Genomic DNA, 27,919 nt, shown 5'->3' on the forward strand with positions numbered 1-27,919 from the left:
GTTTCCAATTGCATCGATATTCCTCTCCCATGGCCAACATCCCCCCTCCTCTGTCTCTGCCACAGCGAGTTGGCCGACCGGCTATATCAACTTTCAACCTCCCCTCTTCCGACTCCTCAGATGCCGAAGATGATGTTCCCTTGCCATTCCCTGCCGCCCTTCCACGAACCGACTTCCTAGCAACAGAGTTTCAGCCTGCCGAATATCTATCAGCTCTTCCACATCGCCACCAGACCCTAGAGGATCTGCGCTCAGACCTGCGCGAGAGAACGGCAACAATTAGCACCGAGCTCCTAGAGCTAGTCAATTCGAACTACACAGCATTTTTATCGCTGGGATCAGAATTGCGAGGAGGCGACGAGAAAGTAGAGGATGTAAAAGTTTCGCTTTTAGGTTTTCGAAGGGCCGTTGAAGAGGTCAAGGAAAAGGTTTCGGAGCGCAGAAGAGACGCAGAGTCGCTAACCAACGAATTGCGAGATGTACGATCAGATATCGAGCAAGCACGGGCAATGTTGGAGATATCTGAACGACTATCTTCTTTAGAGGAGACATTAGCATTAGACAGCCTACCGAAGAAGGAAGCTGCAGAGTGGGACGACGATAGTGAAGATGACGAAGAGCTTGAAGCAGAGGCTGTAGAAGGCCTGATAGGAAGCCCTCCCTCACAACTGCTGGCGTCGGCACGTGAGTGTAGCCAAGTTGGGATCCTGATTGGAAAGCTGGATGAGAAGAATGTGTTTGTCGCCAAGCTAAGAGCGCGACTGATGAAGTGCCGGAACACACTTTTGCTGGACTTGAATAATGCCCTCAAAGAAGCTCGAGCTGCTGGGATAAAAGGTCAGGGCCGAGTTTTGGGCTATCTTGGTGTGTACAGGGTTCTTGATGCGCAGGGCGATGCGGTCAAGACTCTTCGCGGAAGATGATTTGCAATATCACCTTTTAAATAAGACGAAAAAAAAAATATGATACCCCATGGTAAAACCTTGACTTCAAGCGTTCTATTTTATACATTGAATTGGATATTGTACATTATACAAGTCGTTACTGATTTACATGACGCCTGACAGTGACTCAACAGTGATTCCGCTCTCTGGATCATTCAGCTTGGCGTTCAAGCTCAGCGCTGGGCCATTTGTTGTGCTCAAAATAACCTCATGCACTTCCTTCGAAACCTCCTCAGAAATCTCGGCGCATTCCGATTTCACCTTCTTCAGGAGCGCCTGGATGTTGGACTTGAGCTGGTCAGGCGTGTGGCCAAGTTGTCCAATGGCCATTCGAATGACGCCCTGTCTCTCTCGATAATCCGCAGCACCAGCCGAGTCGCGAATGGACTTTACCACGTCGTTTACAATCGTCTTCATCCTCTTGCTAGGCATGAGGCCCTTGGGACCCAAGATCTTTCCCAGGCCAGCCTTGTTTAGCGCCTTTTCGCTGTTCTCGTGGCAGATCAGACGATCAAAATCAATCTTTTCCTGGCGGATAGCTTCAAAGAGAGTCTCTTCTCCAACAGCGACAGCGCCGGCGGCGGTGGCAGCAGTCGCGATATCGCTTCCTTCGGGGCAAATAACGGCGATTTGCCAGTCGCTCTGTACCGGATGCGGCAGCCTGATGCTGTTCTTTATGACGGGGCCGTTTCTGGCAGTCTTTAGGTTGATGTGAATCTCGTACTTGATCGCAGCGGGAGGCTGGCCGACTTCCACAGCTCGTAGAACTCTGTAACCGAATCAGCAACTTTGAACAATACTCCCTTCTCGCAGACAGGTGAGCAATACCGCATAGCATCACATAGTGCGTATTGGGGAAATTCTCTCTTCTCCAAGTTGTGTCGCTTAAAGTCCTTGGGAACGGCCTTCTTCTTCGTCGTCTTCTTCGTCCGTACCACGGAAGCTTGTCGGGACTGAACCAGCGCCGGTGCGAGGAACCGGGGTATCAGAGGCACGGCCGGTCGTATTGATGGATGTGCGAGCGTCAGCCTGGCCACAGAGGCCAGACACCGGTCAATTGGTGCCATTTTTGCGGTTGGTTCGTGATCGGAGCGCAGCTCAAGATGGGATTTCAGACTTGCGCCAGACTCTCAACCTCGCCATATTCTGCTGTGTCGTGCCTCGGAAATTAGGCTAAAAATTTGGCAGCCAGGTTATCGATAAGATAATATGTGGCACGATTGTCCGGCCCCTCGTCCCGCTAAAGCTCAGCCCCTTCATTCCCCCCACCAGGCCGAAAATCGTTGTTCGAGTCACGAGGAGCTTGTCTTGCTTCTGTTACCTTCATCGCATTGCTGTGTCGAAATAAGCCGAGAAAATGAAGCACGAGGAGCTTGACGCCATCTCCGCCAAGTTGGCTGGTGACTTTCGCACCATTGAGCCTTTCCTGAGGGACTTGGACAAGCATCTGACGCTGCGATCCTACCTCGAGGGCTACACTCTTGGAGACCTCGAGACCAAGATCTGGCAGACTCTCCGAGCCAACAAGGTCGCCATTGGCTTCATCCGCAAGAATGGCCTCCCTAACCTGACACGATGGTTCACTTTCATTGAGCAGTCTCACCCTGAGATCCAGGAGGCTACCAAGGCCGATGCCGCTGTCAAGGCCACCAAGGGCGGTGCCAACTACAATCTTGCCCTCCAAGATACCGACAAGGGCGTCGTTACTCGATTCCTGCCCGAGCCTTCGTATGATATACTTTTCATTCTATGCTTGTATACTTTACGGTATATCTAACTGACCCGTTATAGAGGCTACCTTCACATTGGACACGCCAAGGCTGCTCTTCTCAGCGACTACTTCGGTCATGTTGCCTACAAGGGCCAGATGCGCCTCCGACTCGACGACACCAACCCTGCCAAGGAGAAGGAAGAGTTCCAGGATGCAATCGTGGAAGATCTCGCTCTTATGGGCATTAAGCCTGACAGCTTGACCTACACCTCTGACTACTTCGATTACCTGTATGAGATGTGCAAGAAGCTGATCTCTCTGGGCCAAGCCTATGCCGATGATACCGACCAGGAGACTATGCGTGCTCAGCGAATGGATGGCATCCCTTCAAAGCGCCGTGAGCGAACCGTCGAGGAGACCCTGCGAATTTTCGAGGAGATGAAGATTGCATCCCCGGAGGGTCTTGCACACTGCATTCGTGCCAAGATCTCCTTTGACAACCCCAACAAGGCCATGCGCGACCCCGTCATCTACCGATGCAACGTCGAAAATATTCACCACCGCACTGGCAACAAGTGGAAGATGTACCCCATGTACGACTTTGCCTGCCCTGTTGTCGACAGCCACGAGGGTGTCACTCACGCTCTGAGATCCACCGAGTACACCGACCGAAACCCCCAGTACCAGTGGTTCATTGATACCCTTCAACTGCGCCAGGTTCACATGTGGGACTTCTCCAGAATCAACTTTGTCAAGACTTTCCTGTCCAAGCGTAAGCTGGCGAAGCTGGTTGACGCTGGAAAGGTCTGGGGCTGGGATGACCCCAGAATGCCCACCATTCGCGGTATCCGACGACGAGGAATGACCATCGAAGCGCTCCGTGATTTCATCATCAAGCAGGGCCCTAGCCGAAACGTGGTCAACATGGACTGGACCACCTTCTGGGCTAACAACAAGAAGGTTATCGACCCTGTCGTTCCCCGATTCACGGCCCTTCTGCTCAAGGACCTGGCCAAGGCTTCCGTGATGGGATCGGAGGCCCCCGCCAGCGTTACCGTGGAGGAGCGGCCTAAACACCCCAAGAACGCAAGCGTTGGCCTGAAGAAGGTCATCTTCTCACCTACTCTTCACATTGACCAGGCCGATGCCAAGAGCTTCAAGGCCGACGAGGAGATCACTCTGATGGGCTGGGGCAATGCCTTTGTTCGAGACATCTCCACCTCAGATGACCCCATCACATCTTTCAAGCTCGAGCTCAACCTGAAGGGTGACTTCAAGACCACTGAGAAGAAGGTTACCTGGCTTTCTGCTGAAGGCTTCAAGCTGGTCCCTGCTGAGCTATGGGAGTTTGACTACCTCATCACCAAGGACAAGCTTGAGGAAGACGACAACTTCGAGGACTTCTTGAACCCCAACACGGCCAGCATGGAGGATGCCGTCTGCGATGCCGGTGTTGGCGAGCTGAAGAAGGATGACATTATCCAGCTCGAGCGAAGAGGATTCTACAGAGTAGACAAGGGTCTGAATGACTGGGCTGATGGCGAGGCCGGATTGAAGGGACCCAGAGTGGTCTTGTTTAGCATCCCCACCGGAAAGACTGGTCCTAAATAAGAGCACATAGTAAAATAAAATGAGGCGAAGCAAGTCTGCTTTAAAGGCGACATGAACAAATAGGGGCCTTTAAACATGCGTGAACAATGATGTCCTGCCCGTTGGTGATAGGCTGTATCCATACGCGGCTAGCAAATCATAGCACGCCGTTATCCAGCTGCCATAGAAATAGCCAATCAATACCGCGGGCGCCAGAGGATGGGGGGTTACAGCCGCGTCGCACTGAAAATGGACGAACACGCAAAATATTCGTCCATCAATGCCTAACCCCAGATATTTAGTTTGATATGGCGCTTCACGTCTGCCATTTCTGCCATTTTTACTAACCCCCTCCACAAGTTGAGCAACTACAACGTCTTCATGATCCGGTTTCTAGTTCCCGTTGCGATTTTTCAATATCAAGTTCGCACGTCTGATCAATGGATGAGAGACGCCTAACGAACGCGGAGCCGACCGCGAAGCGCAAGCGCCTTGATGCGTCGTCAGCATTTCGTCCCACACAGACAACACCAGGCGATGGCTCCAGACCATGTAGCCTGTCAAAGGATGCGTTCACTGTAGGATGGATATGTGCCTTGGAGGTGGAACTGGCTGCGTCTGTAGCTATGCTCGACGAGGAGTTTCGCGATCTCTCCTATATTCCGGGTGATTCAAATACCTATACTCTGGGGCGCATAGGAGAGCACAATATTGTTTTGGTATGCCTTCCAGCAGGAACAACAGGTACGAATGCTGCGGCGACGACAGCTACCAACATGATGCGGAGTTTTCCGAATATTCGCTTTGGTCTGATGGTAGGTATTGGAGGCGGAGCTCCGGGCAAGCCAAGCGATGATCCTCGTGACGATATCAGGCTTGGAGATGTGGTCGTTAGCTGTCCAACGGTCGATTCAGGTAACGAATCCGGTCTTTCTGTTCCTTTATTTTGGACTAACGGTATCCCAGGCGGTGTTCTACAATACGATTTTGGAAAAACAATGAGAGAGGGCAAATTTGTTCAAACCGGCACACTGAACAAAACGCACATAGAATTGAGGACTGGCATTTCAGTACTTCGAGCACGCCATCGGAGGGAGTTCAGCCTAGTTTCATTCCATATTGAAACTATGCTCCAATCCAACAGAAAAATGCGCGGTTCTTTCGACCACCCGGGGTTGGAACATGACCAGCTGTTCCGAGCAGATTACGACCATGCAGACGGCGAATCAAGTTGCGAGACTTGCGACAGAGGAGCCTTGCTGGTTCGCAAGCCGCGCGTAGATAAAGACCCTGCCATCCATTATGGTCTCATTGGTTCGGCTAATCAAGTCATGAGGCATGGAATGACCCGAGAGAAGCTTCGAAAAGAAAAGGGCATACTCTGTTTTGAGATGGAAGCTGCAGGGCTTATGGATATCCTCCCTTGCTTAGCGATTCGAGGCATTTGCGATTATGCGGACTCACACAAGAATAAGAGGTGGCAGCCATATGCGGCAGCGGCTGCTGCTGCTTACGCCAAAGAAATCCTGTCTGTCATCCCTCCAGCAGAAGCACCGCCAATATTCCCTATGAATATTGATACTATACATGTACGAGAACCATAAACGATCAAGACTGATATCATCGACGTATAGGCTAATTTGCTCTCCATATAGAACATGCTTCAGTCTTTTATTTCCGAGTCGAGTCTAGAGCAGTTGCTTCAACTTCTACCAGCACTGAAACAAAGCCAACGCAAATCCGCAATACCAGATTTAGATCCCCGGGATCCTAAATATTCTTGGGTATTTGAAAATATTGACTACAAATCCTGGAGATCCAATGATAGCCGGTTCATCCTTTGTCTCTCTAGCCCTCTAGGCCACCACTTATCTCAAGTTACATCCTACATCGTGGGCCAAGAGGAGAAGGCTAACCACCCTATTCTGTACTATTTCTGCTCACAGATAACTGATGACGAAGTTAACGACGGTGACCAAACTGTTGAAGGTCAAAATATTGAACTCGCCAGTGCCCTCATTTACACTCTTCTGAAGCAAATTATTCTTCTTTCACCAGTAGAAAAAAGACTATTAATCATGCGAAGTTTTTTCAATGCCCTGCTGCAGAAAGTTTTCGAAAAAAAACCAAATCAAAATTGGACGCAACATGGTTTCGATGACAATGATCTTTCAAAGAGTTTGGGTGATCTCCTTGACAATACCGCAACGGAGGATCATTTAGCTGGGTTCCAGCTCACTCTGGATTATGCTAAACCACAACCCACCTTGATTATTCTCGATGGAATAGAAAAAGCATACCAGGGTGGCCGGTTTCTTCACCTTATTGGTGTGCTCATAAATGATCTTCGACGACAAAGCTCAGCTATCAAGGCATTACTTGTAGGCCCGACAATTTGTGATATTACTGCTCTTTCTCAAGAGAGTGTGTTTATCGAGTATGACAAGGAGCTCAAAGGTTTGAATAGCCTCTTTCCCAATCTGAACCCTACTAATAGTAATGGTCATAGAGTGTTTATCTAGCCTCCAGTTCGAAAACACGCGCTATGAAAAGATTGCACCAGAACAAAGCGGCTCCTTCGAGTGGCTTTGGGCGCATGACGAGTACAAACGTTGGTCCAATTCGGAAACTTCTCGTTTACTCTATATACAAGGAAAACCTGGTAGTGGCAAAAGCACCCTCGCCAAATATTTCGATTCTAATCTCCCAACTAGGGAGCCAGCTGCAAAGAAAGCTATCGTGGCAAAGTTCTTTTACAGCTTCAGAGAGGGCGAACCTCAAAGGAGCCACTATAGCATGCTTCTTTCACTTCTGCATGACATCTTATATCAAGAGAAACCCTTCTTTTACCATCATTGTCAAGCCGAATATCGGGCTCATCGTTGCTCTGGAGCGAAATGGGACTACCAATCTCTGAAACGAATCTTGGTATCACTACAAAACTACTATTCAACACCAAAGCGAATCTACGTTATTATCGATGCAGTTGATGAATCTGAAGAGACAGACAGACGGGACATTCTCAATTTACTTTACAACTTATGTTCCAATATAAAATACTGTGTTGTCAAAATCTTCATCGCAAGTCGACCAGTAACACAGCTAGAAGCCCGCCGAGACCAGTTTCTGAATTTTATTAGGCTACAGGATGAAACGACACTTGATATTTCCAATTTCGCCAATTCTTTGCTTCAAGGCCTTGATCTTACTCGAGCGATTGCATATATACTTGAAAATGCTCAAGGAATTTTCCTTTGGGTCAAACTGGTTGGTGAGGAATTATTAAGATTCCATGAAGATGGATATTCTGAACACGACATATTTGTTATGCTTAAGCAGCTTCCGACGGAACTCGAAGAACTTTATGAACTCATGCTGGATAAGATGAGAAAAAACAAGTCAAGCCTGTCCTATGGATTGAAGATGTTTCGATTCATTCTGTTTGCACGACGGCCTCTTAGGGTGAACGAACTTCTCCACAGTCTCGCCATTCCAGACAATACTGAATCCACCTTGATTTCTAACCTCACTGATGAGATTTTCGAGGAGAGAGTACCACTATCAGAGAGAATTATTGTCTCTTGCGGTGGTAACTTCATAGAGATTAAACAACGGAACGATGGTATAAACATAACGCCGCCCAATATTTTGTATCAATAGCTAATAATGTACTTGTAGGACATAGGGTAGTGCAAATCATACATCAGACTGCCCTTGAGTTTCTCCGCGATCCTCATGGGGCGGTTTCAAAAACAGAGTTTCGCATAGATGAAGAACTTGCACACATGTTCATAGCCACAACTTGCATTCGATATCTAATGCTTTGCGCTGCCCACACCTCTCAACGAGTGGGGGTACCGGGTTCTGAATATCGAATTGCTAACCATTATGACGATTTAGCAGAGTATCTCGATAAAAGACCGCTGGCATTCTATGCTTCCCATCATTTAGAATACCATGCCAATTGGTATATGAAATACGCCAACCAGAATTCTGATACTCAAAAACTCGCAGATCAAGTAACATGTGACTGGATCAACGACCCCTTCAATTATTTGTTGGAGAGCTGGTCTGGCTCACATTTAGTGCCACTGGACCCGAAAGATTTACAAAATGGACTACTAATTGCTGCTGCCAAAGGTGGACTTGATGTCATGGCCGAAATATTAATATCAGTTGGGGTGGATGTCAATATCAAGACGGGGTCCGGCCGGACTCCTCTTTCATGGGCCGCCGGCAACGGGCAAGAGCCTACCGTAAAGCTACTGCTTGACAAAAAAGCAGATATCGACTCTCGAGATCATTCTGGCCGGACTCCCCTTTCATGGGCCGCCGGGAATGGGCAAGAGTCTACCGCAAGGTTACTGCTTAGAAAAAACGCAGCTATTGATTCTCGGGATGATTTTCGCCGGACGCCGCTTTCATGGGCTGCTGGAAACGGGCGAGAGTCTACCGTGAGGTTACTAATTGAAAAAGATACAAACATTGATCGTGGAGATATGTCTGGCCGGACGCCGCTTTCATGGGCTGCTGGGAATGGAAAGGCGGCAGTCGTCGAACTGCTGCAAGAAAACGGCGCCACATTCTAGTAGAGCGTTGGGAGGCCAATGGGACTGTATGCAGTATGGGTTGTTGAGAATGAGCACAGGAGTATCGTCACGCTTTTACTACTACGGAATTACATGATAGCCGTGCCCAGGCGAGGAAGTGTATCCATATCCTGATAAGAGAGGGCAAGGGAGAGTATCGGCTCGATTCATTGTCCTAGTAATTTTTCAACGCAGGTATATACCTAGGCAGACTAGGTAACTGTAAACAATGTTCTCAGTACTTATTTCATCTTGAAATAAACAGAATGGTATTAGATTGTATTACATTACTTGTTAGTCTTCTATAAAAGTTGCTTTATATATATACAATAGCGCACGCTAGTCTAGAAATCTGGTTGAGGACGGATTCCGCTAGACACATGTAGACAAGTTAGCATATCGCGTAGTTTATCCAGCACCAAAGCCTGCTCGCTAGTAGATGCAGTTGTCTTGTCCTTGGCGTTGCCAACACTAACGGAGATGAAACATCCCCCGTGCGTGATGACGGACAGCTCGGTTGGTAGGCGTTTACCGCCGCAGAATGCGACATCTGGTGGCGAGATGATACCAGGGTTGATACGGCTGAGGACCCACTGGAAGCTGGAGAGTTCGGTGCAGTTGCCCTCGGCTTTGGGGAAGTTGACGTTGAGGAAGACATCTCGGGGGAGATATGGAGATCCCGAGGAGATGATCTTGTTGGTCAACTGAGCGGCGAGTTGGCCATACAGAATGCTACGGAGAGGCACCGGTTCCTCGTCGAAAGGCAGTCTGCCAACAGAGGCTGCGGAGAATGCGATAGAAGGGATGCCTTCGAGCGCAGCAAAAGTCGCAGCGTTGACGGTTCCCGAGAATGGCAACTGGACAAAGACGTTGGTGCCCACGTTGATGCCTGACACGGCGATGTCAGGGGCAGAGCCATTCCACAGCTGGGGGCCAAAGGTGTCGATGCCGTATTTCATGGAGGTGACGGGAAAGGAGTTGACCCAGTTGAGATCGGGGCGGGTGGCGTTGTGGCCGGTAAGGCTGCCGTCGGGGATGCAAGAATTGTACTGGCATGCATCATTGCGTGGAGTTGGCGGTGAGTCGCTGGCACCTACAAGTTTCATCTGTTAGTTAAAGACCGTATCATGGCATGCAAATACACGTATATAGAACTGAAGATTCTGGGCAAGACAATGAGATTCACCTACCGGTTCCTGATTGGTCATCTGCGGGCGCGGATAGCACGACGTCGTGACCAGAGGCTATCAACGCGTCGTTGAAAGATCGGATATACGATTCGGCCCATCCATCATCGTTGGACTGGACTATACGAGCACACTGAGCGGCCAGCGCGGGAATGATGGCGGCGAGGCAAGCAGAGGCTCTCATGGCGGTGATCGCGATCAATGCAAGGGATCGGCGCGTTATCTAGGAGGAAACAAACTCAAGAGACGATTAGCAGGGATTGAGAACAAAGATATCAGACAAGGTCCAAGTACCGCGCGCCAACAGCGAATGAATTTGGATATTTGAAGTCAATCTGGAACTTGTTGGAGATTGAGTTCAGCCATGGAGCAGATTAGCGGCCGTGCAGGTACATAAGCACAGGGGCGTGGATTAGACTCCGTGCTTTATACGTGTATCGCTCACCCTATACCTTCGCGATACGACAAACTTCAGTACTTCGGACAATTGATCGGATGAGAAGAATAAAAGAAGTGGATTTTTCTTTATGTAGTCTTTTGGTTTCGGAGATTCAAGATGATTATTCCATCCAATTGCTTCCAAAGTTGATGATACAGACTCTTAGCTACCTATAAACACCTCCAGTTTATTCAACTCCAAAAAGCATCTCCCCATCATACACTTTGTTCACCGGAGGGAGTGGGCTCTACTCTTTAACAACTCCAAGCACACATATACCCATCACACATATATGTTATTTGTTCTCGGAAATGATGGTGGACGTGTTCTAACTATTAGACTATGGACTTCAATCACTTGGTTTCGTGGGAAGATAGATTGGGCAAATTGTGATCTTCATTATTAGCTATATACATGAGGTTCTCGACAAATCAAACTTCATTCGAATCAGAATAAAAAAGACCAGTAATCCGTGAAAAATTCGTTGCATCATACAATTTGTTGAATCAAATTCTCATTGATGGGAATATCATCCTCAAACCCTTCCTGCACCCAAGTTTCGCCCGTTGACTGCAATGCCATTATGCAACAACATCCTTCTTCACACTGTCGTACCATGCCCTGACACGACCCGGCGCCTCGTTGACGAGATCACTTGAAGCCATCGTGGAGTTGGGCACGGATGCCAACCACACGAGATCCATGGCAGAGCTCTCTGTTCCAAGGTCGTTCCAGATGGTGATTCTGAGGCTCCGACGCGAGGCCTCAACGGAAAAGTCGGTGCAGCAGTGAGGGCAATAGCTGCACACCTCATGCCCCCGTTTGTTGAAGGCGTCTTCCACCGCCATGGTGAATTTGGAGATGGAGCTATCTCCCGTAAGCTCGACTGTCCAGAAGGTCTGGTGAGGGCAGATGTGATCGCCAATCAAGAGCCTCTTGTCGATTGGCTTCGACTTTTGCCGGATTTCGAAGACGCTCTTGAGGAAGAATCGCCCCTCGATGATGCGGGGAGTAATTTTGGCCGCGAGGTAAAGCGGCATGCCATCGAACACGTGTGACTCGGAATAGATGCGAGTCGCCATGAGTCGCGTCAGGTATTGTCGGTGTCCATCCGATATCTCGTTGTACAGCCGAGTGTACTTCAACGCCAGCTGGACGTGGCGTCGTCCCAGCCAGTAGTTTTCCCTGGCGATAAGCTTCAGGGGCAAGTTGTACCTCGAGGCGTACAGATTGCCGACGGGACAATTGAGGACTGGGGTGGCTGGCGTGTCGGTCGTGTCGATATCGTGCTGGCACATGCACTCCTCGCAGACCCATTGGTTGGGAGTCTCGCGCGACCTGCGAGCGAGATACTCGAACTTCTCCTCGCGGGATTCTCCTTCGTGCTTGGAGAAGGAGGTGACTCCGAGGGAGTTGTGAATTGGCCGACAAGTCTCGGCGAAGACCATCTTGTCCACGGAGGGCAAGACGTTGGCAAACTTGCAGATGAGCTCGACTGGCATCTGCAGCAAAGCCACTTTCGCATTGTCGGAGGCGGCTTTGTTTCCTCCTTTCTTCTCAATGGTCTTCTGGAGGGTAGCGCGGGGAGCCATTGTGTCGGATATATATGTAAACAACAACAATAAGAAGAAGAGGGAGAAGAAGAAGATGGCAATTCTTGAATAGAAGCTGGAGCTGGTAAAGTTGTCTGGTGACTGTCAAAATATGAGTGTCGAGAGAGACGAGTTAGGATGAGCAGGTGGACAAAGTTGTTGGAAGATGTGTGGGCTGGCTGCGAGGAATTGGAAGATGGTGTGAATGCAGATGGGGAAACCAGAAAGAAAACAAAGGGGGAGAAGGCCGTATTTATACCAATGCCAAAATTTGGGGCGTCAAAACAAAAGGGAAAATTGGGACAAAAAGATAACAAACGGAGTGAGTTTGAACTGAAATCTGTGGAGTCGCCGCCACGATGCTTCTTCGAAACCCCCTCACTCTCTGGAATACAAGGAATTGCATTTTAACCTCTAAACTATATCACAAAGAAATTCTATTTCTACCAGAAGGTTTTGAACCATCAGGCTCTGGCTTTAGAAAGATGGCTGTTACTATAGTGATTTGCAGCCATCACCAGTATAGACTCTTTCATTGACGATGGTGTCTTCTCCACAACACTGCTGCTTTCTTTATATCTTATCCTTGCCGATACGTACATTATTCTTCAAAATACATAGGGAGATAGGTAATTAGGTAGTAAATTCGATCAATTTGTCGTAACAGTTGGTGCGGGCGCAGTGACACCCATTTGCAGCTGCACAGGTATATGGGAATGTCTTCAGGAGTGCTTCACTTTGACTTGATTTGCAGCTGCGCCGCCCGGACACTTGGTAACCAATCAAAGGATGGTATCAGAGGCCCAACAAGATCTCTACTTGTTGTCTGGAGTTCTTTATTCTCGTCTCGAACCTCGGCTCCTCCTTTGTCCCCGTACATTCTCATTCCACGCGGAAATCACCGATATTTATTCTTTATTCTTTTTCTCCTTCTCTCTTCTCATTGGGCAATTCTTTACAAAGGTACGCTCTTTTTATTCCGTTAAATTAAATTTTCTTGACGATAGCCTTTGTGATGTGGCGTCGAGTTGGTGGTGACTTTGAATAAAAGTTCTGGCTACTGTATATCCCTTGGGCGCTGAGATTCACCACTTCCCTCCATTTATTCTGTCCAAGAAACAGTAAAAATCGTGTTCATATGGACACTAACAACATCGCATCAACCTATACCCATACAACACTGGAAAAGAGACATATGTAAGAATTGTGGCTGCACAATCCGATCTCGCTGCGGAGAAAATGAGTCGTTACACGTATCTGTCGTCAAGATGAGTTGGAGCCGCAATCAGGTTGGGCTGCCTTGCATACATTGTATTACATCAATCATCTCAGCCGAATTACTGTCATATTACTCACATTAGCACTCCATCACATTGAATGCATGATGTATGTATGTGTTGATAGTTTGGCTCGCGTGGGTGCTCTGTCCTACCTGTACCTGTATGCGACCCCACGAATCACCTTACATGTACTCATGACATGCGATGCGAGGTCTTAATCAGCACCGAGCTGGTAAAAACAGCAACTTACCATTAAAGTATATGAAGTTTGAGTTCAAGCCGGCATTTTGAGACTGTTTGATCCAGTTACCCGATCCCCGTCGCCAATTTGGTCATCAAACTTGCGCACTCAAGCGTCATCGGGTTTTCGAACGCTGGCGTGCCGCAATGATGCTAGACAACTTGATACTGGACTGAGTTGCTTCACGCCAATCATTAAGACGATCGCGCCCATCTAAAGGCAGCTGAATGCAGGGATATTCATCAGCTCTCCTGCATGCCGGTGTGGTCGGAAAACAAGGCTCGGATATAACGTGAGCCGCTTTGCCGCCCTCTTTGTTGGAGACAACACACATTTATGATTGGATATGTAACTCGACCAAACACTGCCAAAAACATGACTTTTCTCGCAAGCCTGTCTATAATAGAATCTCAATGGATACGAATCCCAATCTTGAACTGCGAATGCTGCCAATAATTTCCTCGTACTTTAACAGACAGGTTCGTCTTACAATATGGGGTGCTCCAAATTTGGTACCCCAAACTGACGTTACATCAGGAAGCGTGCGGAGTACATTGCCTTTCTTTTTTTCCACTGCCTCAATAGAGCAGCATTGATGCATTTGTGCAAGCCTGATGTAGTATAACTGTCAGCGGACCATTCTCAGCTCACAACTCTCTGTGCCGCTAGTCTCAGATCGTGCCGTGTTCGCCCTGAAAGTCTCAGACAGTCGACGTCAATGAAAAAGGTCGCCGACCAAAAGGGGTGAACAGTCTTGCGACTATATGAGAAGGGCTTTTCCCCTTTCTCTTGAAAATGTCAGAGACGAAAAATCATCCTTTGCACTTCAGATACAAAGAGTCACTCTCTTTGAAGCATAATATTTCCTCCTCAGGGTTCCCCGCCGTCACTTCAAACAAAATGGCTGTTACCGATAATAGCGATGATTACATTTTAGGCAGGAGCTTTATAGAGACCATAAGGTAACATACAATCCTTTTCCCCTGGCATCCAATTGGGATATAGCCTAATTGATATTAGACTAGATGGTCAACACTTCATATTCAACCTCCAAAACGGCTACACCATCGATCCCAGAATCCCCATCAACCCGGACACCAAGATTGCTGAAATAGGCACAGGAACCGGGTAAGTTTACCTTTGAGAGAGATTCCCCTCTAGTTTGTCTGACTCATAACGTGATAGAATATGGCTTCTGGATGTGTCTTCCCAGGTCCCTTCAACTGTTCAACTTGACGGTTTTGACATCTCCGATGAACAATTTCCGCCAAAGTCGACCCTGCCCAGTAACATAACTCTACGGGTTATGAATGCTTATGAGGAAGTACCTGAAGAGCATTTCCAGAAATACGACGTAGTACACATGCGACTTTGGTGCGCCATCATTAGGGGGTGTGATACATTTGCCTTGATTAGACACGTCACGCAGTTGCTGAGTACGTCCTCGCCACCCTCTATTCCTCCGGACGCCGTATTATACCCAAGTACTAACCAAAACACTAGAGCCGGGCGGTTACCTACAATGGGATGATTACGACCCTGACAGAAATGGAGCATACATCAAAGGAGAGGAGGCCGAGGCGTTGTATTCCTTCGCTTCCTTGATTCGAAAAGAATTAAACATTGATCCTTCGTGAGTCACAGTTAAAGTTGTTATTTCAAGATTTACGCTAATAAAGCATGTCTAGCTGGCTTGTGGATATTCCCAACCGTGTAAAGAAGGCCGGGCTGAATGTCGTGGAGTTTCGGGCAGACCCGATTTCACAAGCTGTTGTTCCGATCATCACCAAGTCGCTGTTTGCCTTCCACGCGAGTCTCATTGCCGGAGCATACAAAGCCGGTATCCCAAGTTTGCCACCCCGTCACGAGGGCGATGCAGTGCTAGAAGCGGCACTGGATGCCGTCAAGAATCGGGGAGGAGCACTTCATTGCACTCCATTGGCATTGCTGGCGCAAAAGCCTTTAGCCTAATTGTGAACTGTTTCACACTGATTTGGCTCCGAGGGTTGCATTTAGTACAAATCATACTCTGTATGGGGACCGGCACTTGAATTTTGTTTCCCCTTCTTGTCAAAGAGACTCCAAGACATTGTAGATATCAGTTTATACTCTGCATGTTTTGGAAAGTCCAGTGTGAAAGGCAGAAAAAGAAAATCACCCACAAGATTACCAACTCTTCTCATATGAAAGAATCAAGAATCAGTTTGGCACTACTGGTAGTTAGGTATAGAATCAAGACTACACTTATAAATATATCCAATCCACAATAGCTAGGACGCTAAGAAGCCCCTTTCTAGTAGGCTATCTCTAAGCTCTATCCATCAGGAAATGGAAGCAAAGAAGCCCCCCCCTCCAGCCGCTTACCCGTTTGCAAAATGAGACGGCTCGATGGGCGTTCAGCAAGTGGATTTTGTGTTTCGAAACGACACAGTAGTCTAAAGACTGAGAGGTGAGTTGGAGCAACGTAATCGGGGTCGATCGGGCGCGAACTCTAGCCGCCGAGCACAGCTATCCGTATCTGTAAAGGATCTACACTGCTTAGGACTGTCAGGGGCTACTCGTATGAGTTGGCCTACCGTAGAATACGGGGCAAAAGACCCGTATGTTGAATCCTGTACGAGTATTTCATCTCCCACAAACTGCCAAGCTGTAGAAGCGTAGTACTGCCGTGATTAGAATAGTCTGGGCAAGTGATTGTCCCTTGGGAGTATGGGAATCTTAGACTGCTGGTATCCTTTTAGAGGTCTGGTTAGTTCCACCGAGCAGCAGCTTATTTTGGCAGCCGTAGGTTTCCTAATTAGGCATAAACGATGCCTCCTTGTTGGAGATATATGGGGGCGCCTCGTAATAGGAGAGTCGGCAGCCCGTAAATAAGGGGCTTAGCTGAGGTTCGGAGATAATTAGGCGATGTCTTTCAGATTGCTTCGTAGCTTGGCGCCAGAAGACACTGCGAATTTAGGCACTACGCGTTTCATGTGTTCTAGAAGATGCTAAGCGTGAGCTGAGGCCAAGTTACATCTATACCAGAATCTGCCGAGGGCCGGGCGCCACAACAAGGGTCTGATATCTGACACTTGGAGAACAGTAGATTAACTACTCGCTAGAACTCCAGACCCTGATCCCTAACTTATGTAGCGGTGGCAAACAATCGATGCTTGATTAAGAAGTTGCTAGGCCAGATGGTTGCTGGGCGGTGCTTGTACGCTTAGTGTCACATTGTTCACAAAATAATCCCCGTGTATGTGATGTAGCTTCGGCTTTGGCCGGTAAGCTTATAAGTCACCTCCCGTAAAAGATGAAGAGCGGCAAAGAGCTTCCATTAACGTGTCAGTCGTATTCTGACGATTAGTTTTTCTCAACCGTGTGATGGCCAATTTGTCTTTAGCCCTTGCAACCTACTCCACAGTAAGTGTTTCGCAGAGCCCGATGCCATGGCCGAATAACAACCTTGGTAAATAATCCTGGCCAAACCCCCTGATGTCACCAGCTCCTTAATGAATAGAATTTTAAGTTGGCGGCACCGATCCTCTGCAGCCACGGCAGATCCACGCTGTATCCTAGACAAACTAGCTGGGTTCAAGGTTGTGATGAGTTTGCCGAACACCCCAGTAGTACTAATGCGACCTTGACAGCAGTAAACGCTGATCACCAACACCCCGAGGATATATAAATGCTACCTTCTCGCATCTCAAGTGTCTTTGAATCAATCCAAAAGTTTACACACAACCACATTCTTTTATCTCTCAACTACATTCTTTCATCTCTCAACTGCAATGAAGTCTGAATTCTCTCTTCGCGCTGCCGCTCTGTGTGGCCTGGCTGCCATCCAGGGCGCCTCAGCCCATCTTGCCGCTTACACCAACGGCATGTACTGCCCCAAGGTACGATTTATCGAACATGAATGTGACATCTAGCCAAAGCCAACATTAACTAACTCATACCGTAGAACACTTACCAAGGCCCGCTCACCAACTTTACCGATAAAACCCTCCACGTGTATGACCCCCTAGTCGGCCTCAAAAAGGATGCCTGGTTCCTGTCCAAGGGCCGTAACTGCTGGCTTGCCCCCCCCGTTGGCGTTTGGGAGATCAAGGCCAACTCGGTCATCCAAGTCCCTTGGGCCAACTCGAACAACTCGCACGGCTACTACGCCGATGGAAAGGAGCTGAACGAGCGCCCCCAGCCCTTCTCCGTCACGAACCCTGCCGTCATCGCTGCTGGCCTGGTCTCTTCATCCGGAGGAATCAACAGCCCCAACATGCACGCTGGTAACAAGTCGACTGCCGCTGGTACTGCCGTGGCTATCGCCTACAAATCCAACATCTGGGATGTGAAGATGGAGGACTTTGTCGTCTTCACCACTGCTCCTCAGACCCCCTTTGAGCGTCTGGTTTCCTACAACATCCCCAACCTGAAGGCTTGCAACGATTGCCTCTGCGCTACTGTGTAAGTTTCTTACCTCTGCAAGATATTACGAGGCCTTCGTTACTAACCATTTTACGCAGCTGGATCCCCGATGGTTTTGGCCAGCAGAACATGTACATGGCTCCCCACAAGTGCAAGATCATTAACCCCAACGGCGGTCAGCAGCCTAAGACTCCCTCTCTTGTCCCAGGCCCCAACGTCAGGGGACCCAAGCAGATGATTGCTGCTTTCCAGGCTGAGGGAAACAACGTTCAGTGGGCGCGTCCCCAGAAAGTTCCCACTTACACCTCCCGAATGGGCTTCACTGCTGGTGCCCAGACCGACATCTTTTAAACAACTTGCAGGTTGCAATATCAGTAACCGTTGAAACTATGGATGCCTGCTCCGCTTCAACCGGCTACAGATTCTCATCTACACTTTGCATTCTTGTAACCTTGTCTGAATAATTGTTCCAACTCCACTAGCATGGAGACAATGTACATCTGTCTTACTCTATATAATCTTTAACTCATATTTAGACATAGATACTAATCAATGACATTGTTGCATACACGAGTGTCAATACTAATCATTTGTTTGCCAAGACAGTAGAAAATAACAAGCTTAAACTTGTCGCTGAGCTGACTGTACTTGAGTGCTTATGAGACAGGGGCTAAACATATATTTTATTAAAGGCAGTAGCTTCGGCTGAAAGAGGTTATATCATTTTCAAGGACCTTGACCCCCACTGTCGAAAGTAATCCATGCTCGGCGTCCAGAAATCAACATACCCTATTCTCTCATAAACGTCTTCCAAGCCATGCTTAACCGGTCGTAAAACGATGCCCTCGCCAAAGCTAGGTTCCATCTCATTATCGGCATTTTCATCTGCCTGAACCAGCAAAACCAAGAGGTCATCTTCTAGGAAAAGATTTGCGCTGATGTCGATGTCATCAGTCCCAGGATCAGCATGCAGAGAAATCAAAGCCTTTCCCAAAATTTGATCCTCTGCTGGGAAAATTAAACTTCTCGAATGATCATCATCAGCAGATGATGGCTCGTCGTATTGTACTACACCAAACACCAGGTCATCCCGATTTCTTGCTCGAACGCGCTGTTTGCTCCGTATTAATGGCATTATGAGTCCTTCCACGACCACAGAGGCTGATTCAATCCGACCAAACTGTTTTACCGCATCTTGAGGAATGCCATTGTATTGAAGTATTTTTACATCGAATGGAGTAGCTTCGAGGTTTCGAATGCTTGAAAACAAAACCCGAGCATCAGTTACCATCCACGACCAGGATGGAGCTCCATGAGTTTCAACATGCCGGCAAGAGGCCATTTCCCCATACCACAGCAGCCCATGCTTGAAGTCGACTGTCCAAAGGCCCACAAAGTATTGTCCACCAATCGATGGGTGTACCATTTGAGCTATACCGGAGAATGCAGCATGTTTATCTGACCCAAAAGTCAATTGGCGCGCGGAATACGTCTCTGCTAATTCGTAATAGTCCTGAAGAACAGCTTTTATATGTGATTCAATTTCAGGTGCCACAGCCAGTATGTCGGAGTAAATAACTTGTGAAGCTTTCTGAAAATTTCGAGCCGGAAACAGAAAGCCTTCTGGCGTAGCATCTGCTGAAGCCACCATACTTGGACACCGCCAGTATATCTGCCTCTCGCCGTAGAGAAGATTCCGAGGAGACAAAATGTACTCTTGTAAGGCCCATCCTCGCGAAGCAAGTGCACCCTTGTGCATGAGATCTCGTAAAGTTTCTTCCTCCAGTGGCTTCCAGTCCACTTCGACCTCGTCATCTTTCGAGCTATCTTCATAGACCCTAAGCTTTGCGCTCTTCGGGGCTCCCAGGAAACGATTGTCGTTAGTTTTCAAGATCCCTACTGTGCTCTTTGCTGAAACAAGGGCTGAGACGGTCAGCGTAGCGTTGCGATATACAGCTCCCATCCTACTAGATTCGATTTCCCAATCCTCTTTTGAGTCCTGAATAATACATAATGAATCGATCCATATATATTGGATTCCGAGCTCCCTCGCAATACGAAATGTATCTTTAAAATTTGCCGATATTTCAGAGAGTGGTAAAGCTTGTTGGTAGTCGTGATACGTTTTTGAAGTGAGGACAGAGTCTATTTTGCCGCCCCAGCAATGGCTGAGTGCGATATAATCTGCTTTTGTGCCGTGAGAAATGAATACCCGCGGCAGAGATTTAACATCTGGTAGCCCAATGTCTACCACGCGAGTGGGGAGCTCTGGGATCTTGTTCATCAGACATGCTTCATGAGATCGGCATTCTTGAAGCCAGCGTCTAGCTACGTTGAACTGATAGGGAGAGCCCAAGTCCGGATGGGTCTTGCAGCGTCCAACTTTGATGCCTTCGATTTCCACAAAACAGCCTAAACTTTTTAGCAAAGGACATGGTAATATTTGTAAGACCGCCACCATTACCTGGATCGTTTAATGAGAGAGTGAGAAAGGGAAATGCATAATCACTGCTCTCTTCCGGTAGCTCTGTCGGACCAATTTGGACCAAGAGGGTAGTGAAAGACCGAACCTTGTCTAAACTATCATTTGAACAGACATGGTCTGTATTAATACTCAACTTCACATCAGACAAAGCAAGCTGCTTTGCCGCATGGTAAGCCGAATCTTCAATGTCTATTTCTGGATGTTCCCATAGGTAAGAGGAGATTTCATAGCTCTCACCTCTTATCCATGGGACTCCTTTGAAGCAGTCAACTATGAGCAAGCAAAAATCGCAACCAGCGTTTGCTGCCTGTTCTAGATCATGAAACGAGTTGTGGTGTTGGTAGTACGCTGAAGCCGGAAACTCATGGCCCGAGAATTCTTGTTTCGCAAGCCTAGTTAAGGCCTCAACGGATAGGCCTGAACAGGGTCGACAACAATTGCTCATTATTGCTTCGTGAAAGACAACGGTAGGACTTTGCGTGGTATAAACTGCATTTGTTTTGAGCGCGAATAGGAGAGGGGCTCTGCCTAAAATAGATACATTTAAGCGCCTACTTACATGTATGCGGCGGCACATGAGTATACTATTATTAAACTGCAGGATTCAAACCCGTGTATACATGAAACTAGCCCTGGATGGCTTTAGTGGAGATACATATATGCCGCTGTAACAAGATCCGCATACACACGCTGCAGCCGAAGAGAAAAATATTGCGCTCCCGCTACATTTATCTGCTTTTGCAAGTCGTAGCTTATCTTTCATGCCTAGGGCTTCAAGAACTGACTAATACATTATAAAGTTAAGACGCTTTTGTTGTGCGCAGTCTCTAATGAGGTTATAAGGTTGGCTCGACCTACCTGCACCTAGTCCGACTTTGTTCAACCGTACAGATCATAACCCCTGACATTATAAGCTTATCATAGTACCTATATGAGTCATTTTACAGCATCTATTTGTCTTCTTAAAGATCAATTGCCCTATTTTCCCTCATTGACTTATCCGCTGCCAGTACAACTGCAAGGGACTGAACAGCATCATTCATATGCCTGTATAAGTCTCGATCTTCTAGAATGGACTCTAGCAGATACTCTTGCTCTAGTGCGCAGAGCTCATCATGGACAGGCTCACCCTTCATGGAGATTATTGTAGCTTTCTCATTAACCGGAGCCACCTTGATATTTGCTGTCTTAGTGTGTGCATTCACGTCCGAAGAATCAGCATCGCTATCCATGACAATCAATACGGCACCTCTAGGCCCCATGACATCTTTGATGAAAAAGGCATTTGTAGATATCATGGGGCCCCAGCTAGCATCATACCAACCCACCGACCCATCTTCAAAGGTAATCTGCAAGTGGCCATAGTTGACTTGATCCTTGTCAATCTCATCACTGAGTCTAACTCCCATTCCTCTGACTTGAACAGCGCGGCTGTCTGTGATTTGCAGCATCACATCAATGTAATGCACTCCACAGTCAACCACTGGGCTAGTCGTCTCCATGAAGCGCTTGTGAATGTCCCCTGCACTATCTTCTGAGCGTTGATTGAGGTTCATGCGCATGACGAAAGGTGGCCCAAATTGCCTTGCCTGTCGGATGAATTCAACCCAACTCGGATGGTGACGGAGAATGTAACCAATGACAATCTTTTTCCCAGTTCGTTTGGCTGTTTCCACGACTCGTTTTGCATCTGCAACGGATGTCGCTAGAGGTTTCTCAACAAACACATGAGCGCCTGCTTCCATTGAAGCCACTGCATACTCGACATGGCTATCAGAATGGGTATTTATTGATACCACATCTGGCTTAAGCAATAGAGCTGTTTTGAGGTTCAAAAGAGCGAGGCTCTCGTATTCTTTCAACTCGGTTGGTAGCTGAAGAGTGCTCCTCGACACGATACCAATGACCTTGTACGTGGGATTGTGATGATATGCGAGGAGATGGCTGGTTCCCATCGGGCCGATGCCAATAACGACAACTGATAGTGACTCACGACTCATGGTATTGAGTGGTATTGAGTACAACGAGGCCTTGGGGACTGAATTCTAAGGGTGATACTCCCGCTTGACGATAATCTAAGGACTGATCCCAAATGTAGAGTCACCCACTTCTTACAAGCTTGGTCACGCTCAAATATACCTGTTCAGAATGCCCACACATAAATTCTGATGTAACCTTGCATATTCTCCATTGTCGCAGTCTTTTAGGAGGGGCTGGAAATATCAGCAAAGTCCGGCATAAGCCCATGTGACAACAGTAGCCTTGATCCTAACAATTCAGATTTCCAGATACAGCCTCATCGATCCCCTCAGCACTTTCGGAGATCAAATTATTCTAGAAGTGCCGGCAACGACTCAACATCCTCCGCATTATTGCATTACCAATAGTGTAAGGATGTTACATTGCAAGCACTTTCTTTTCAGCGTTTAAAGCCTCCCACTCGCCAGCGAGTAAACTACATGCAGTAACCATAACACAGCTTTGACGTGATGCCTCACCAGTAGAGGCTTAACATCCCGTAGATCGGTTTATATTTAGCTGCTGCATTTAGCCATTCAGCCTTGCGTACAAGTAGCTGGCGCGAATCGATGCGAGTCTGGTTAGTGTGATGTCAGTTGGGCGCCAAATTATACTAATTCGTTCGGTGAAGAGAGAGATATTCGAGGGTTGAAGAGTCATCGGCCAAGCGGAATGCAACAATGCAGTGGGTTGGCTTACACATAATCCCCAACCTCAACAGTAATGATGGAGAAAAGCTGACCAGAAATAAAGTCGAGGTTTAGCTTAGCTGCCACAATATGACATTGATGTCTTAGAGATACTGGACCATCAACCAGTGAGCGTGTTGACGTCTCTACACGTCCATTAGCCCTCTATTGATTGGGTACATATACCAATGAACACTGGCGACTTCGACACACAAACAGAGCCCTTGAAAGTGTACTATATTGTTTGACTTAAATTCTTGTAGTAATTTCCTTACCATAATGTTTAATAATAATAGAAGTCTAATACAAGATACAACGCACATCTATGCTGGGCCCAGATTCAGAATATCAGCATATAACACTGCGCAATAAGTCGCAACTGACGAACAATCCGATGGCTTCCTCTCCCCAAATTCTGTTCTAATTTCCAGAAAAATTCCCTGAAATAACATTCGACTAGTATCGCAACCGGCAGAAATAGCTTACGCCTCAGTATCTTGTTAACCACCACATTCGAACATTGTTCCATCAACTGCCTTTGCCACTAACATCTCGGCACGTACTCGCTAACAAAGCGCCGGATCGAAAAAAAGACCCCTGCAAACAGATTACATCAGGCTTTATCGATAAGAATCGCCGGCCAGCTTGTCCTCAAGAAAACACCAACATGCATACCTATTTATTTGCCTTTGAGCCACGCAGCTTCGCATCTCAAACCACAATGCTGCACGATATATCATGTCGCAATTCCTGTCCATTATAGGGTGGTCCTTCCTCCCCAACGTAAGTATCGCTCTCTGCTATCTCGACAACGCAGCATCTCGTCATTCATTCACTGCTTCAGCCACACACGAGACACAGTCCAGCCAGCTGACTTGTGCCTCCAGATCGCAACATCTTGGATCCAGACCATCTACTATGGCCTCACCATCCGCGCCGGCGATCCCAAGCCCCAGCCCGGCAGCCCGCGGTTCAACCATCATCGCCGCAACATCCACATCCTCGTCATAGCCATCTACCTCTCCTACACCATCTACGAGGCCGACTTCGACCTCCGCCGCCAGGGCTCCTTCTACACCGATCTAGGCGTGCCCTTTTCCGCCACCGACCGCGACATCAAGTCTCGGTTCCGCCGGCTCGCCGCGCTTCACCACCCCGACAAGACGGGCAGCGACGCCTCCGACTCGGCCGCCTACTTCATCCACCTCAAGGCCGCCAGCGACACCTTGCAAGATGCCGCGAAGCGCTTCGCCTACGAGCGCTTCGGACCGGAGACTGTGGCGTGGCAAAAGTGCGTCACGATTAGGGACTACGTCTCGCGCGGTGTCTTTTCGGGAATCCTGCCGCACTATGCTGTTGCCGCGGGGTCTATTTACATCTTGGGTCTGCTGGGATACATGGATTTTGGAAAGTTCTACCGATGGTTGATATTGCTGAGCCTGTGTGTCTTTGAGGTTCAAGCCGTCACGCGGCCGAGTTTCCCGTCATTGCTGGATGGCCTCAACTTGCTCTTCTCCATGACGGCGACTCACCCGCCATATCTGCCGTTCCAACTTGTACAGCTTGCGCGCAAACTCACCATCACCATCTACATTGCCCTGTCGCAAATCGGTCCGCTCCTGACGATGGATGCGTCACCATCGAAACGATCCATTGATGACGAGGACGAGCTGCTCGTGCAGGGCTTGAACCGCCTTGAAGCCATCACTGGCCAGTTTGATGCCGACTCGACGAGGCTAATGGAGATGGAGATGACGCCGTTCAAGGGGGATGCAGAGGCGACATCCAATCTACAGGGAAAGATGAGAGAGTGGTTGGTCCAAAACACAATCCGTGCTGACCCCATGGTTCGCGATGCGATGGGCACGTCGCTGAGAAAGCGGCGTGTTGATGTTCCTGCTGGCGCCAAGGGCAATCGATAGATGATGATAGACATTGGTAACCGTTATGCATTGTTCTAATACAAAATGAAATCTATTCTCAAATGAGCCATATTCCAATGAGCCCATGATGACAAGCTGTTCATCCCGGATATCCAAATAAGAGCCATTACATGTATGAATGCCAATATACTTGCAACAGTTGCTTATCCACATTTGCCTTTCCAGTAGCACTGCCCAAGACTCTATAAAGACACAAAAGGAAGCCTATAACCGCTGCGCACCCCTGGTTTCAATGGGAATTAAACACATGCCTACAAAGGCTGCCAAGATCAAAACAGCAGACATGTAAATGGGCGTAGTGGACCCGTCTCCGGGAATGTTGGCCGCTATGATGGGAGCCATCAAACCTGTCAGTCGGTTGAGGAAGCTGGCCACTCCCGTACCCGCACCTCTAACTGGCGCTGGGAAGATTTCCGGCGTGAAAGCATACAAAACGCCGTACATGATGTTCTGGGCAAAAGCCTCAATGCAAGAAAAGACGAGCTGGCGCGTTGGTGTGGTGCCGTACGCTGCAAAAATGAAGAGGAATACAGCCGAGACGACGGTGGAACTAGCTAGGGTTCCACGACGGCCAAAGAAAGGAGATGGATGGTCAACTAAGTAAGCGGCAAGGAGACTGCCGGGAACTCCCATGATGGATGTGATGGCGTAGTTGCGGTATGTGATGCCGGATATGGCCGAGGTTTCGTCCTGCATTGCTTCGCTGCCCGCATCGCCGTCGTGGTGGGAAAGATACTGGGGTAGAAAGGCATTGAACAGCGGGTATCCCATGCCTATAGTTGCCCAGCAAAACCACACAAGAGAGGTTGCAGTAGCCAGAGTCTTGGTCTGGAACAGCGGCCGCAACCTATCTCCTGAGAACCCCCTAAACTTTTCCTTGAGAATGTTGGAACGCGGAACTGATGACATGGAATATCGTTGAGCATTGTTGCTGGATTGCTCGGGATCCTCTGCCGCGACTTGATCGAGAATCTGCGAGGTGAGCCATGTCTTTGCGCCGTTGCGATAGGCGATGCCGTGGACGACAGCAACTGCCTCCTTCTGGCGGCCTTGGTTGAGGAGGAGTTTGGGCGACTCGAACATGTGGAAGAGAAAGAAGCGGATGGAGAACATTGCGAAAGTAATGATGCCAATGGTCATGATAAAGTATCGCCAACCAATCTCCACGGGCCACTGGGCGATGAAGAACCACGCAGCTAGTGAGGATACTAGCTGTCCGATTGGCCACCACACGGACAACAGCGTGAGTAGCGAACTGGAAGCATCCGGTAGAAATTCGAGGAATAAGGCACCATCAACGGGCAGGTTGCCGCCGACACCGAAGCCGAAGGCTGCGTAAAGGAAGCATACAGATCCCCAGCTTCCGGCATACGCAGACAGGATACCGAAGATGCTCGTAATGAGTAGCGTCATGTTGAACGCGATTCGGCGGCCAAAGAGATCGGACCCTATACCCCAAAGGAAGCTCCCGAGAGAGAGCCCGACAAAGCAGGCGCTTGTCGTATATCTCACGGTCTTTTCTGGTATATCAAATTCAGCTGATAATGATGGCAAGGTTAGTGAAACGCCCTGTTCTATTCGTTAGCATTACAAAGCGATAGTTTCGCACAGCATATTCAGCACACCTGTAACCATAAACTGTGTCACATGTCAGTCTATAATTCGTACTAGTAATGAGAAAATGGATTGTCCTTACTTATCAGCAAACCACCCGAAGCCGCATAGGATAAACAGCTGCCAGTTGTAGCGCCCCATGCCAATGTCCTGAATTGCCTTGTTGATGAGCTTGGATTTGACTATTGTCGGATTAGTGCCCATGTTCTCTCGTCACCTTTGTCGCAAACACTCACTCTCGTAATCCGTCCACTGCCCTCGCTTGCCCTGTCTCATCTCTGCTCTTAATCCTTCGATGGTGTACTCGGCAGCGTTCATCAGCAGCATTCCCTCTCCCTGGTCGTCCTTTACCGAATTCACATCGTCGTCGTCGTCGTCATCACCCGCGCTTTCATCCTGATTTTCAAACTCGACTCGTCCAACCCGCGCCGAGTGGCTGTGAAGATGCGCCTCTTCTAGAGAAACCAGAACGCCGTCATAGTTCTCGACGGACTCTGTGCGCCCCAGCCTAAACCGCCATGAGTTCATGATTAAGGGAACAGTCGCGCCGGCGCAACCGAGGCGAGAAAGTCCAAAGAGATTAGAAAAAAAGATCAAGTCATTAAACACAGTTGCTGTCTGGCTCTATATGATCCGGCCATCCATGAGTTTGAAAGGTAAAAAGAAGAATGCAAGCGCTGGGAGGGCTGAGAGAGATAATAAAAGCCACCCAGAACCGGCTGCTGATGTGGAATCAAGTTGCCAGTTGGACGTCGGGTTAGGTAATCTGACGCAAGGGGGATTTTATCGACCAAGGCGGAGCCCGAAAACGGCGGCAAACAGGCACCGTGATCGCGTCAAGTCAGTCTCGGGAAGCACGTGTTGCGTTTATGAGAAGTTTATGAAGAAAACCGGGCTTCTATTGTTACAATGAAGTGGGTGGGGGGAAGAGGTCAAGATGAGATTGATGGGATGGATCGACACCAGATGACAATTTTGCAGGCATTAGGGAGCATGATGGTGAAGGATGACGCCCCCGTGCCGCCAATCATAGGGGGCTTCAGCGCTACTTTAGTCATTGCCACGGATCCGGGATGTCTTCCATCAAACAGCCTTGGCGACACCACTTGACTGGAGATGTGTCACACGGGATCTCTAGGTAACTGAGTCTGCTGTGCTGTGCTGCGCTACTGTATGTACAGTAAGGCAG

The 27,919-nt window shown here is 48.4% G+C and overlaps 12 protein-coding genes across 12 annotated transcripts; 6 read left to right on the plus strand and 6 right to left on the minus strand.

Annotated features, from left to right (window-relative positions):
- Nucleotides 1-29: 29 nt before the first annotated feature.
- Triagg1_1800 (uncharacterized protein) lies at nt 30-923 on the plus strand (the record flags this gene model as incomplete). Its single annotated transcript, XM_062895911.1, has 1 exon — nt 30-923. The coding sequence occupies one exon, from the start codon at nt 30-32 to the stop codon at nt 921-923; it is 894 nt and encodes a 297-aa protein (XP_062759339.1).
- A 126-nt stretch (nt 924-1,049) lies between these two features.
- On the minus strand, nt 1,050-2,011 carry Triagg1_1801 (uncharacterized protein; the record flags this gene model as incomplete). The annotated part of the gene is made up of 2 exons (XM_062895912.1): nt 1,050-1,713; nt 1,773-2,011. The coding sequence occupies 2 exons, from the start codon at nt 2,009-2,011 to the stop codon at nt 1,050-1,052; spliced, it is 903 nt and encodes a 300-aa protein (XP_062759340.1).
- A 290-nt stretch (nt 2,012-2,301) lies between these two features.
- On the plus strand, nt 2,302-4,266 carry Triagg1_1802 (uncharacterized protein; the record flags this gene model as incomplete). Its single annotated transcript, XM_062895913.1, has 2 exons — nt 2,302-2,672; nt 2,736-4,266. 2 exons carry the CDS (start codon nt 2,302-2,304, stop codon nt 4,264-4,266), a joined length of 1,902 nt encoding a protein of 633 aa, XP_062759341.1.
- A 419-nt stretch (nt 4,267-4,685) lies between these two features.
- Triagg1_1803 (uncharacterized protein) lies at nt 4,686-8,834 on the plus strand (the record flags this gene model as incomplete). Its single annotated transcript, XM_062895914.1, has 4 exons — nt 4,686-5,834; nt 5,901-6,702; nt 6,755-7,867; nt 7,924-8,834. 4 exons carry the CDS (start codon nt 4,686-4,688, stop codon nt 8,832-8,834), a joined length of 3,975 nt encoding a protein of 1,324 aa, XP_062759342.1.
- Nucleotides 8,835-9,178: 344 nt separating this feature from the next.
- Nucleotides 9,179-10,205, minus strand: Triagg1_1804 (uncharacterized protein; the record flags this gene model as incomplete). The annotated part of the gene is made up of 2 exons (XM_062895915.1): nt 9,179-9,927; nt 10,025-10,205. The coding sequence occupies 2 exons, from the start codon at nt 10,203-10,205 to the stop codon at nt 9,179-9,181; spliced, it is 930 nt and encodes a 309-aa protein (XP_062759343.1).
- An 836-nt stretch (nt 10,206-11,041) lies between these two features.
- Triagg1_1805 (uncharacterized protein) lies at nt 11,042-12,052 on the minus strand (the record flags this gene model as incomplete). The annotated part of the gene is made up of 1 exon (XM_062895916.1): nt 11,042-12,052. One exon carries the CDS (start codon nt 12,050-12,052, stop codon nt 11,042-11,044), a length of 1,011 nt encoding a protein of 336 aa, XP_062759344.1.
- A 2,421-nt stretch (nt 12,053-14,473) lies between these two features.
- Triagg1_1806 (uncharacterized protein) lies at nt 14,474-15,544 on the plus strand (the record flags this gene model as incomplete). Its single annotated transcript, XM_062895917.1, has 5 exons — nt 14,474-14,535; nt 14,594-14,701; nt 14,759-15,009; nt 15,077-15,206; nt 15,262-15,544. The coding sequence occupies 5 exons, from the start codon at nt 14,474-14,476 to the stop codon at nt 15,542-15,544; spliced, it is 834 nt and encodes a 277-aa protein (XP_062759345.1).
- A 1,802-nt stretch (nt 15,545-17,346) lies between these two features.
- On the plus strand, nt 17,347-18,331 carry Triagg1_1807 (CAZyme family AA14; the record flags this gene model as incomplete). Its single annotated transcript, XM_062895918.1, has 3 exons — nt 17,347-17,454; nt 17,520-18,019; nt 18,079-18,331. The coding sequence occupies 3 exons, from the start codon at nt 17,347-17,349 to the stop codon at nt 18,329-18,331; spliced, it is 861 nt and encodes a 286-aa protein (XP_062759346.1).
- Nucleotides 18,332-18,695: 364 nt separating this feature from the next.
- Nucleotides 18,696-19,943, minus strand: Triagg1_1808 (uncharacterized protein; the record flags this gene model as incomplete). The annotated part of the gene is made up of 1 exon (XM_062895919.1): nt 18,696-19,943. The coding sequence occupies one exon, from the start codon at nt 19,941-19,943 to the stop codon at nt 18,696-18,698; it is 1,248 nt and encodes a 415-aa protein (XP_062759347.1).
- Nucleotides 19,944-21,427: 1,484 nt separating this feature from the next.
- Triagg1_1809 (uncharacterized protein) lies at nt 21,428-22,465 on the minus strand (the record flags this gene model as incomplete). The annotated part of the gene is made up of 1 exon (XM_062895920.1): nt 21,428-22,465. The coding sequence occupies one exon, from the start codon at nt 22,463-22,465 to the stop codon at nt 21,428-21,430; it is 1,038 nt and encodes a 345-aa protein (XP_062759348.1).
- Nucleotides 22,466-23,911: 1,446 nt separating this feature from the next.
- On the plus strand, nt 23,912-25,095 carry Triagg1_1810 (uncharacterized protein; the record flags this gene model as incomplete). Its single annotated transcript, XM_062895922.1, has 2 exons — nt 23,912-23,956; nt 24,061-25,095. The coding sequence occupies 2 exons, from the start codon at nt 23,912-23,914 to the stop codon at nt 25,093-25,095; spliced, it is 1,080 nt and encodes a 359-aa protein (XP_062759349.1).
- Nucleotides 25,096-25,320: 225 nt separating this feature from the next.
- On the minus strand, nt 25,321-27,258 carry Triagg1_1811 (uncharacterized protein; the record flags this gene model as incomplete). Its single annotated transcript, XM_062895923.1, has 4 exons — nt 25,321-26,685; nt 26,742-26,754; nt 26,813-26,912; nt 26,967-27,258. 4 exons carry the CDS (start codon nt 27,256-27,258, stop codon nt 25,321-25,323), a joined length of 1,770 nt encoding a protein of 589 aa, XP_062759350.1.
- Nucleotides 27,259-27,919: the final 661 nt, after the last annotated feature.

The sequence above is a fragment of the Trichoderma aggressivum genome (assembly GCF_033847375.1).
Source record: "Trichoderma aggressivum f. europaeum strain CBS 100526 chromosome Unknown scaffold_004, whole genome shotgun sequence".
Classification (NCBI taxonomy): Eukaryota; Fungi; Ascomycota; class Sordariomycetes; order Hypocreales; family Hypocreaceae; genus Trichoderma; species Trichoderma aggressivum.